The following is a 12837-nucleotide window of genomic DNA, read 5'->3' as shown; positions in this document are numbered from 1 at the left end:
AAAAACTCTGAAAGGGTGTTTGATTGTGCTATAGGGCTGGGCGATATGGCCTTTTATTGAAATCTGTATTTTTACGGCATGTCACGATACACGATATATATCTCGATATTTTGCCTTTGCCTTAAATGAACACTTGATGCATATAATCATAGCAGTACGATGATTTCATGTGTCTACATTAAAACATTCTTCTTCATACTGCATTAATATATGCTCATTTTAAACTTTCATGCAGAGAGGGTAATCACAACTAAGTCAATTGACCAAAACTGTATTATTAAACAGTTATTAAGCAGTGGCACAAACATTCATGTAAATTCCATAACAGAAAGTGCAAGATTGTTAGAGACATTTTAAAATAAGCTATTAGTGCACTTTAGTGCATGATGTCACTAAGATGACCTATCAAAACAACACTGAATTAAAGTGCACTTTTTGTACAGAACGCCATTACAATAATTTAAAACACATAAAGTGCACTTTTGTGCATGATGTCAAACAAGATATTTCAATAAGTGTCAAATAAGAATGAGCTGCATAATAGGAAATCAAATAGTGAATGTCCTTCGCTATGTGGTAGGTTCCTGCGGACGTTATCTCCTTCTGTTGTTGACTATTTTTTTCATACGGTTTTGATGTGGAAATGGTTGCTTGGGCATTTTGTTGGTGTGGCACCGGCATAGATGTTGACATGCAGAGTTTCAAGCACTCCTTATTCTCTAGCGGGTGACTTTTCAAATGATGCTACAAATTAGCAGTGGTGCTACTTTTTTTGTATCAACGCTTTGGCCGCATACTTGTAAAACATCTTCCCAGTTGAAGCCAAACCACCGCCAGACGATGGACCACGTGCCGTTTTTCTTGGGAATTAATTATTCCTTCATTTGTTATCAGATTTGCACCTTCTCTCACTCGTATTACCACTCGCAACGCTCCGTTAGCATCACAGCTAACGTTACCCATGTAGCTACCTCTCTGCTCGGCGAGAGCATGTGACGTTGCATGCGTGACAGTATGTGACGTATGTAAGAAGGTGAGCTTGTTTTATGTCTCTGTGAGAAGGATAAACAAGAGAGTGAGAAACAGCTGTAGTGTAAAGCCCGCAGCTAAAAGCAACCATGTGAAGACTTGTACTCAAATATCACGACATTGTCATTTTCTATATCGCACAGAGACAAACCCGCGATATATCAAGAATATTCGATATATCGCCCAGCCCTGTAGCGCTATCTTTTGGACGAATTCACTCACTGCAGTGCCGTTTTTCTATTTGTCCATAGCAATTGCAAATCTACACTTATGGATTGTTCATTCATCACTCCAAGCAACGTTTGTAAGTTTTACAGTACAACATAAGTTGTTTATTTACTAAACCATCCCATGTGTGATGTCTGTTGGACTCATTTTCAGGCGTATTTGTAAGTGCTATCGTAATGTATTCAAGCTAGTGTCGTTAGCATGAGCTAATATGCTAACACGTTTACGAGTGTCCGTGTTAGCATTATTAACTTACAACGTCATTCTTTTTGTATTGTTTCAGTTTCACAAATTCCTCAGTAAATTCACCAAAACATCACCATGGACTTATTGAGTCTGTTTAGCTGATTGGAGAGCTAGCTTCATGACGATGACCTCTGTTTTGTTTGATCAGCCATTTTCCTGCCGTATTACACACTATTTGGAAATAACTAAGGTATGTAAAAAACATTTACAAAATATTTGCGTATAAACGTATATATCTTCAGCTAGTATATGGGAAAAGTACATTTCTTCTCAAATTTAGTGGGTGTGGCTTATATTGTCTTTCTAAGGGGCAGGCACATATTACTGCCAGGGAAAAATACATTTTTATTTTGGTCAATCAAAAAGAGATGTAACGCCACTTGTTTTGGTGTTGTTGCTAACGGTAATTAGTTCTATTATTCTTTAATAGTATGTGGTGTTGGACAGATATTTTTTATTTTTATTTGATGAAATCATATTCAGAATGTTCAAGTTGCTTGGTGTTTATCAATGAAATAATTGAAAAATTGTTACTAAGGTTGGACAATAACATATCTATATATATCGCAATAGACTCGAAATAGATATCAATAAAAATGTTCGACATGACGTTCAATTTTTCTTTATAGAAAGAGGAAATTGCATAGCAAGGTTGGTTGCATGAACAAAAGCACTTGCTGTCTTGTAACTGAGCAACGCAGGAAGTGATCACTGATCAGTGGGAGGGACATGCTAATAGCTAATCAGGTGCCAACTGTCTAGTTTGGTTGCACTGTCTTGTTGTCTCGGGATAGATTCTTTGCATGGAGTGAAAAGAGAAGGTCAAAATGAAGAAATTGTTGATAAAACAGGAAAAATTACCCCAGAAATGTGGTGAACCACCTTAGCCGTGCTCACCCTTTAGACTCGCAGTGGTTCTCAACCTTTTTTCAGTGATGTACCCCCTGCAAACATTTTTTTAATTCAAGTACCCCCTAATCAGAGCAAAGCATTTTTGGTTGAAAACAAGAGATAAAGAAGTAAAATATGGCACTAAGCCATCAGTTTCTGATTTATTAAATTGTATAACAGTGCAAAATATTTCTCATTTGTAGTGGTCTTTCTTGAACTATTTGGAAAAAAAGAAATACAAATAACTAAAAACTTGTTGACAAATAAACAAGTGATTCAATTATAAATATAGATTTCTACACATAGAAGTAATCATCAGCTTAAAGTGCCCTCTTTGGGGATTGTAATAGAAATCCATCTGGGTACTTGAACTTAATTCCAAACATTTCTTCACAAAAAAAGAAATCTTTAGCATCAATATTTATGGAACATGTCCACAAAAAATCTAGCCGTCAACACTGAATATTGCATTGTTGCATTTCTTTTCACAGTTTATGAACTTACATTCATATTTTGTTGAAGTATTATTCAATAAATATATTTATAAAGAATTTTTGAATTGTTGCTATTTTTAGAATATTTTTTAAAAATCTCACGTACCCCTTGGCATACCTTCAAGTACCCCAAGGGGTACGCGTACCACCCTTTGAGAACCACTGCTTCAGAGCACAGCTGGCACTAAACCTGCAAAAAATAGTTCTTCTCTGGTTTCTCTGTTTACGTTTTCACTTTGCACTATTTTCTTACTTTTAGCATTTCTTACATATTCCTTATTTTTACACCTCCTTTAAGAAGTACTGTTCAGCGTTCAATGTGATTTTAGCATTTTATTTACATTAATTGAGTGTTTTCCATTCTTGTGTTGACTTGTCATTTCCTTTCCGCTTTGACGACAGCTGATGGGATTACAATCAGAGGAAGGTTGGATTTGAATGAAAAAATTTTTACATTTAATATATTTTTCTTCTGGTCCTTATTTTCCATAGGTCATAAAAAATATTAATTGTCGTGATAATTCAGCCCTACTCTCCGCAATAAATCAAATTGTATTAGTCAGAATTATAATAGGTAATGTATTTGTACTCAAATTATAGTTCATTAAATGACGCATGCTAAAAGAGTAGTTGCAAGATACATATGTGTAACAGTATCTAAGCGGTAGGAAAAAGGATTAATGGCATATCTACTATATTAAAAAATGTTCTTTCTTTGAAGAATGTATTTCCTGCATCATTGCTGTGCATTGTTTTTGTTTTCATCAAAGCGACATCAGCCTTTAATTGATATGCGTTTACTGCCCAAGTCCCTTTCAGGTCATGCAGGTTGATGAGGGAGAAATAGTCGCGGTGGAACACTTGAATTATGTGCACATTTAAACCCAAAACACTTGAAGTGCATTATCAGGCCGTGTTTGCTTTGAAAATGACACTAGAGGGCTCTCCTTCATTTCCACTGGCACATTCTGTCAGCGGATCCTCCTGGTGCTGTAATGACAGAATTAGAAGGGAAACAATAGGGGCCCCGTGATTGCAATCAAATAAATCTCCTTTGCTTCATACGGGCTCCTTGATTGCAATCATAAAAAAAACCCTTTAGTGGGTCTGTTACCAGCCGTTGTGGTCTTTTATTATATTCCGGGGAAAACATGTTGACTTTGTGATAATGAAGAATATGTAACCGTGAACGCACAACCTCACGCCTTTGCCCGTGTCACCCAGTATGTTACCCTGATTTTATTTATATATATATATATATATATATATATATATATATATATATATATATATATATATATATATATATATCATTCATCCATCCATCCATTTTCTACCGCTTATTCCCTTTGGGGTCGCGGGGGGCGCTGTTGCCTCTCTCTCTCTCTCTCTCTCTCTCTCTCTCTCTCTCTCTCTCTCTCTCTCTCTATATATATATATATATATATCCATCCATCCATTTTCTACCACTTATTCCCTTTCGGGGTAGCGGGGGGCGCTGGCGCCTATCTCAGCTACAATCGGGCGGAAGGCAGGGTACACCCTGGACAAGTCGCCACCTCATCGCAGGGCCAACACAGATAGACAGACAACATTCACACTCACATTCACACACTAGGGCCAATTTAGTGTTGCCAATCAACCTATCCCCAGGTGCATGTCTTTGGAAGTGGGAGGAAGCCGGAGTACCCGGAGGGAACCCACGCATTCACGGGGAGAACATGCAAACTCCACACAGAAAGATCCCGAGCCTGGATTTGAACCCAGGACTGCAGGAACTTCGTATTGTGAGGCAGACGCACTAACCCCTCTGCCACCGTGAAGCCCCTATATATATATGTATATATATATATATATATATATATATATATATATATATATATATATATATATATACACACACACTGAGTATGTGACCGTGATCAAATGTACATCACATTATCTGTTATGTAAGTTAATTTGTGTCTTTAATAGGTCCTGAGTAGTCTTGGGTTCAATTTCGTTCTCGGGATCTTTCTGTTTGGACTTTGCATGTTCTCCCCGTGACTGCGTGGGTTCCCTCCGGGTACTCCGGCTTCCTCCCACCGTCAAAGACATGCACCTGGGGATGGGTTAATTGGCTAAACTAAACTGGCGCTAGTGTGTGAATGTGAGTGTGACTGTTGTCTATCTGTGTTGGCCCTGTGATGAGGTGGCGACTTGTCCAGGGTGTACACCGCCTTCCGCCCAAATGCAGCTGAGATAGGCTCCAGCACCCCCCGCAACATCAAAAAGGGACAAGCGGTGGTAAAATGGATGGATGGATTACAAAAGATTTTTTTGGATACTGAATTTGTTCAAATTATACTAAGAATATAATTGAATCAACATTTGTGAGCAAAATGGGTGTTTTTGAAAATTCAGTTTGTTAAAATAGTGTTTTTCAAAATCAGTGTGTAAAAATTCAGTGTAAAAAAACTTCAGTGCAGACTTAAAACTTGACTTGCTTCAGTCTTGATTTATCAAAAGTGAGTCGCCCGTGACCCTGTAAGGGACCAAGCAGTAGAAAATGGATGGATGGATGTAGTCTTGACTTTTGAAGCAACAAAATGGCACTGAATTCTTGTGCAGTAAATTTTTATACATATTTATGTGTACATTTTACACATATACTTTTAATTTTATACGCGTTAAATTTTAAAACACTATTTTAACAAACTGATTTTTTTTAAGCACAGTGTCAGCATGACTCTATGTAAAAAAAAAAAAAATAATAATAATTCAGTGGACAAAATTCAAACGCTAAAATTCTGTTATACTTGATTGAAAAAAATAATAGTAATACTTTAGTGTCCAAGAAAAAGCTTTTGCAATACATTTTGGAGATAAATATGTCAAAAAACTTCAAAAAAGTGATATTGTTTCATCAACATTTCAACTTTTTGTCATTACAGTGAACTTTTTTGCTGTTTTTCCCCCATTTCTTTTAGTTGTTTAAACTTTAAGACTGGATTATTTGTACAGTGATAAAATCAGGACACAGTTGTGGCACCCCAAATGGGTTGTGCCAAAAATGTAATGTATGTATTGCAGATATCCTCACAGTTGTGTAATCATATGGACATTTTACTCACGTGTGCGTGGCAGTACTCTAAAGGTGCGTACCAAATTTGGTGGCGATTCGGCTGAACGACCTAAAGTTACAGTGATCGTTTTGTACAGCTATGTGAGAAATTTCAAGCCAATCCGACCTTTTGGACTTATTGGGTCAAAGTTTGGAGTTCGTAACAGCGAGGCTTAATACCACCGCCAACACAGTACAGCCCCAATAATAGCATGCTGACGACTAGTGCTAGCTTGAAACGCACATCAATCGACAGCTTAAAACTAAGGAGTTAATTGCTAGCTGGCAGTTTGAGCGGTAATTGTTCGCTGGAAATTGCATGTTAATGGGTAGCTTAAAACTAGCGAATTAATTCCAAGCAAGCAGGTTGCGCTGTTAATGCTTGCTGGAAACTTGCGCGTTAATCTCTAGCAGGCAACTAGCGTGAATGGCTAGCTATCTTAAATACTAACATGAATATGATACAATTATTATTACTATTATTATTATTATTATAAAAACAAACATTGTATTTATTTTAAACCTGCAATGTATAATACAATTTAGCAGCAATAATAGCAAACTGACAACTAGCGCGATAAGTGCTAACTTGAAACTTGCACATTAAACAATAGCTTAGAACTAGCGAATTAATTACCAGCAGGCATCTTGCATTTTTAATCGCTAGCTGGTAACTAGAGCGTTAATCGCTAGCCATCTTAAAAGCAAACATGAATATGTAAGAAGCCTGCATCATACAATACAATATAGCCCCATTAATAACAATTTAACAACTAGTACGCTAATTTCTAGCTTTAAACTTGCGCGTTTATCACTTGCAGACAACCAGCGCCCTAATGGCTAGCTGGGAACCACAGCTCTAATCGCTCGCTGGAAACTTGCGCATTAATCGCTAGCTGGCAACTCGAGTGTTAATTGCCAGCTATTTAAGATGCGAACATGAATATAATTATTTGTTCATGTTTTCATCTTAAACCTGCAAGGTAAAACAAAGTATAGCACCACTAATAGCAAACTGGCAACTTGCTCATAAATCGCCAGCTTGAAACTTGAACTTCAATCACTAGCTGGCACATTCATCGCCATCTTAAAACTAGCAAGCTAATTGCTAGCTGGCAGTTTATGCCGCTAATCATTAGTTGCCATCTGGCACATACAAACCCCGTTTCCATATGAGTTGGGAAATTGTGTTGGATGTAAATATAAACGGAATACAATGATTTGCAAATTATTTTCAACCCATATTCAGTTAAATATGCTACAAAGACAACGTATTTGATGTTCAAACTGATAAACATTTTTTTGTCCGCAAATAATCATTAACTTTAGAATTTGATGCCAGCAACACGTTACAAAGACGTTGGGAAAGGTGGCAATAAATACTGACAAAGTTGAGGGATGCTCATCAAACACTTATCTGGAACATCCCAAAGGTGTGCTAATTGGGTACAGGTGGGTGCCATGATTGGGTATAAAAGCAGCTTCCACGAAATGCTAAGTAATTCACAAACAAGGATGGGGCCAGGGTCACCACTTTGTAAGCAAATTGTCGAACAGCTTTAGAACAACATTTCTCAACGAGCTATTGCAAGGAATTTAGGGATTTTACCATCTAAGGTCCGTAAAATCATCAAAAGGTTCAGAGAATCTGGAGAAATCACTGCACGTAAGCGATGATATTACGGACCTTTGATCCTCACGTGGTACTGCATCAAAAACCGACATCAGTGTGTAAAGGATATCACCACATGGGCTCAGGAACACTTCATAAAACCACTGTCAGTAACTACAGTTGGTCGCTATATCTGTAAGTGCAAGCTAAAACTCTACTATGCAAAGCAAAACCCATTTATCAACAACACCCAGAAACACCACCGGCTTCGCTGGGCCCTAGCTCATCTATGATGGACTGATGCAAAGTGGAAAAGTGTTCTGTGGTCTGACGAGTCCACATTTTAAATTATATTTGACAACTATGGACGTGGTGTCCTCTGGAACAAATAGAAAAATAACCATCCGGATTGTTATAGGCGCAAAGTTCGAAAGCCAGCATCTGTGATGGTATGGGGTGTATTAGTGCCCAAGGCATGTGTAACTTACACATCTGTGAAGGCACCATTAATGCTGAATGGTCCACACAGGTTTTGGAGCAACATATGTTGTCATCCAAGCAACGTTATCATGGATGCCCCTGTTTATTTCAGCAAGACAATGCCAAGCCACGTGTTACAACAGCATGGCTTCGTAAAAAAAGAGTGCGGGTACTTTCCTGGCCCGCCTGCAGTCCAGACCTGTCTCCCCTCGAAAATGTGTGGCGCATTATGAAGCGTAAAATACGACAGCGGAGACCCCGGACTGTTGAACGACTGTAGCTCTACATAAAACAAGAATGTGAAAGAATTCCACTTTCATAGCTTCAACAATTAGTTTCCTCAGTTCCCAAACGTTTATTGAGTGTTGTTAAAAGAAAAGGTGATATAACAAAGTGGTGAACATGCCCTTTCCCTAATACTTTGGTACGTGTTGCAGCCATGACATTCTAAGTTAATTATTTGCAAAATAACATAAAGTTTATGAGTTTCAACATAAAAAATATCTTGTCTTTGTAGTGCATTCAATTGAAAATGGGTTGAAAATGATTTGCAAATCATTGTATTCCGTTTATATTTACATCTAATACAATCTCTCAACTCATATGGAAACGGGGTTTGTACTTGCCAACCTTGAGACATCCGAATTCGGGAGTTGGGCGGGCGGGGTTTGGTGGTAGCGGGGGGTGTATATTGTAGTGTCCCGTAAGAGTTAGTGCTGCAAGGGGTTCTGGGTTTTTCTTCTGTTGTGTTACGGTGCGGATGTTCTCTTGAAATATGTTTGAGATTCTTGTTTGGTGTGGGTTCACAGTGTGGCGCATATTAGGAACAGTGTTAAAGTTGTTTATACGACCACCCTCAGTGTGACCTGTATGGCTGTCGACCAAGTATGCCTTGCATTCACTTTATGTGTCTGTAAAATCCATCCATCCATCCATCATCTTCCGCTTATCCGAGGTCGGGTCGCGGGGGCAGCAGCCTAAGCAGGGAAGCCCAGACTTCCCTATCTCCAGCCACTTCGTCTAGCTCTTCCCGGGGGATCCCGAGGCGTTCCCAGGCCAGCCGGGAGACATAGTCTTCCCAACGTGTCCTGGGTCTTCCCCGTGGCCTCCTACCAGCTGGATGTGCCCTAAACACCTCCCTAGGGAGGCGTTCGGGTGGCATCCTGACCATCATCTGGCTCCTCTCGATGTGGAGGAGCGGTGGCTTTACGTTGAGCTCCTCCCGGATGGCAGAGCTTCTCACCCTATCTCTAAGGGAGAGCCCCGCCACCCGGCGGAGGAAACTCATTTCGGCCGCTTGTACCCGTGATCTTATCCTTTCGGTCACGACCCAGAGCTCATGACCATAGGTGAGGATGGGAACGTAGATCGACCGGTAAATTGAGAGCTTTGCCTTCCGGCTCAGCTCCTTCTTCACCACAACGGATCGGTACAACGTCCGCATTACTGAAGACGCCGCACCGATCCGCCTGTCGATCTCACGATCCACTCTTCCCCCACTCGTGAACAAGACTCCTAGGTACTTGAACTCCTCCACTTGGGGCAGGGTCTCCTCCCCAACCCGGAGATGGCACTCCACCCTTTTCCGGGCGAGAACCATGGACTCGGACTTGGAGGTGCTGATTCTCATTTTGGTCGCTTCACACTCGGCTGCGAACCGATCCAGTGAGAGCTGAAGATCCCGGCCAGATGAAGCCATCAGGACTACATCATCTGCAAAAAGCAGAGACCTAATCCCGTGGCCACCAAACCGGATGCCCTCAACGCCTTGGCTGCGCCTAGAAATTCTGTCCATAAAAGTTATGAACAGAATCGGTGACAAAGGAGTCTGTAAAATACAAATATATTATGTGATTGGGCCGGCACGCTGTATGTATGGAGGAAAAGCGGACGTGACAACAGGCTGTAGAGGACGCTATATGTAGCACCTTTAAGGCACGCCCCCAATATTATTGTCCGAGTGGAAAGCGGGGGAAATTCGGGAGAATGGTTGCCCCGGGGGATTTTTGGGAGGGGCACTAAAATTCTGGAGTGTCCCGGGAAAATCAGGAGAGTTGGCAAGTATGATCTAGCGCAGTAATCGCGAGCTTGAAGCTTGCCTGTTAATCATTAGCTGGCAACTAGTATGCTAACTGTTAGCTGGCAGCTTGTGCCGCTAATTACTAATTGGCAACTGGCGTGCTAATTGCCAGCTTGAAACTTGCGTGTTAATCACTTGCAGACAACAAGAGCGCAACTTATTGGACGGCAACTGTACCTATCGTAAATGCTGACATGAATATAATATAGTTACTTATTGATGTTTTTATCTGAAACCTGCAAGGTACAGTTAGTATGGGGTCCTTTCACCAGTATTTAAAAACTACACTGCAATGTTCATGTATACCGGTATTTAAATCGTCCTAATTTTGGGGAAAACTGCGTGGGGGAATATAAAAGATTTTTATGATAAAAATAGTGTAATCAACCAAAAATGTTGCGATCCCCTGTTGAAGACGTCTGCTTGATACAGACTAATAACTGACGGTCACATGACCGATTAGGACAAAATACCCACTTTTGACACTGAGTTTGTTTGTGTCAGGACCAAGATGACGAGGACACCTTCCATGCAGAGGATCAGAGGGCAGTTTTCTCCAGGCGGACTCTGGAGTCCAATTGGGAGCGCTATGAGGACTCTGAGAAGCAAGAAGTCGGCGATGACATCCCCGCTCAAAGAGGCACGGACTACCACGTCCTCCTGGCGTCTGCAGGTAAGGTTTGGTCTAAAACAGGGGGCCAGCGAACAGGTTTTATCTGGCCCGCGGGATGAGTTTGCTAAGTACTAAAATGAGCCGTAATGTTTGAATGAAAAAAACTGCTGTTCTAAATGTGTCCACTAGATGTCACAATAGCAATTCTTTGTATCTTTGTAGATGATGCTACATATGTAAAAAACAAAAAAAACAATCAAATGTTAGTGCACCAGTCAAGGAAAATGAGAAAACTACATAAATAACATCCTGTAATTTGATTTTGATATTGTTTTTCGACGTGGCGAAGTTGGGAGAGTGGCCGTGCCAGCAATCTGAGGGTTGCTGGTTCAATCCCCACCTTCTACCATCCTAGTCACGTCCGTTGTGTCCTCGAGCAAGACACTTCACCCTTGCTCCTGATGGGTCCTGGTGAGCGCCTTGCATGGCAGCTCCCGTCATCACTGTGTGAATGTGGAAATACTGTCAAAGCGCTTTGGGCTCCTTAGAAAGGGGTAGAAAAGCGCTATACAAGTACAACCATTTATATTTATTTATTATCTTGATAGATTGAAAATGAACACCAATGAGTTGACTGATGAGCATTATCACATCATTTATTCAGAATGTATAAATAACCACAAATAATGATAGAATACTATTAACCGCAACATGTAAGTGTAAAAAACAATAACAAAAAAAACATGATTTGTACATTTTCAGAATGTGCTTATTCTATTTTTAAACAAAGAAAGCAGTCTGAAAGTTGTCTTTAAGTTTTCGTGCCGTGATTTTACCAGTCCGGCCCACTTGGCTCCCGATCTGAAATTAATTTGACACCCCTAGTCCAAACGTTTGTTTTTCCAAAGATGTCGGCTTTTCATTAACTAGAATAAACACTTGATTATTTATTTTGTATTATCTTACTTTCTTAACGCCTTCTCAGAATATAGACATTGAAATTCCCCGTGTGTCCAATATTCCACTGAGTCTGGCCGAGGTTGTCTTAGCATCCCAATTAGCAGTAAAGAAATGTGTTGTCTTAAGGGAGCTTTTTAATTGCCTTGTCAGGCGTCAGCATTGCACTTTATTTTTATTTCTTCTTTTCTGTCTACACCTTTTTTTCCCTCTTCTAATCTCTTAAGCCTGTCTTTTTGTAATTTGCCCTCCAAAACAGACGCATGTATGAAGTGCTTAATTCCATCTTGTTAGAGCCACAGTTGGTAGTTCCTTTGTAACTTTAGTGGGCTGGCTTGCAGTTCTGTGCCAGACCACTAGGGGCAGTCATTGTCTATTTGTCAGCTTCCAACGTGTGGCAGTGTTTTTGTAACTGTAACTGATCGGTGTGTTGCACAATATGGAATATGATGAATGCTGATATGAAACTCCTCCTAATCACCAATCACAGTAGGCCAAAACAACCCGTCATAACAGTTCAATCTGATGAACGCTGTGAAATAACCCTGGAACTTATAAGTTCCAGGGTTATTTCACAACAAAACTCATATGGCCTCTTTGCTAAAGCCATGAACATTTCTTCACAGAAAAAAAAAACAGTGCGATTCAGTTTTTCAGCCGTCCGGAGCATTTTTACTCGTATGGATTCTTCATCACTCCACGCAACGTTCGTGGATTTTTTACAATATAACTAAAACAGTTCTTACTTACTAAACCGCCCCATGTGTGATGTCTGTAGGAGTGTTTTCATGCATATGTGTACATGCTATCGTAATGTACTCGGGCTCATGTCGTTAGCATTAGCTAATATGCTAACACGTTTACGAATGTGTGTTAGTATTATTAACTTACACTGGCATTATTTTTGTATTGTTTCCGTTTTGTATTTGTATGTTTTCAGTCCGTTTAGCTGACTGGAGAGCTGGCTTGCACAGTTCGTGGGTCCATGAAAATGACTTCTGTTTTATTTGATCAGCCGTTTTACTGCTGTTTTAAAGGTCACTGTTTGGAAACAATTAAGGAATGTAAGTGTCAACAACTCATTCCGTATATATATGCGGCTTA

General features: G+C 40.0%; 2 protein-coding genes across 2 annotated transcripts in view; one reads left to right on the top strand and one right to left on the bottom strand.

Annotated features, from left to right (window-relative positions):
• aven (apoptosis, caspase activation inhibitor) overlaps positions 1–12837 on the top strand; it is a 119775-nt gene that overhangs the window by 4102 nt on the left and 102836 nt on the right. Inside the window, exon 2 of the mRNA XM_061886492.1 lies at positions 10668–10836. Within this exon, the coding sequence (XP_061742476.1) occupies positions 10668–10836 (169 nt within the window). The remainder of the gene's footprint in view (positions 1–10667; positions 10837–12837) is intronic.
• The window catches only part of chrm5b (cholinergic receptor, muscarinic 5b), a 57924-nt gene that overhangs the window by 13462 nt on the left and 31625 nt on the right, over positions 1–12837 (bottom strand). The window lies entirely within an intron of this gene.

This window comes from Nerophis ophidion, linkage group LG24 (assembly GCF_033978795.1).
Source record: "Nerophis ophidion isolate RoL-2023_Sa linkage group LG24, RoL_Noph_v1.0, whole genome shotgun sequence".
NCBI classification, from domain to species: domain Eukaryota; kingdom Metazoa; phylum Chordata; class Actinopteri; order Syngnathiformes; family Syngnathidae; genus Nerophis; species Nerophis ophidion.
This window is presented reverse-complemented; position numbering and strand designations above follow the sequence as displayed.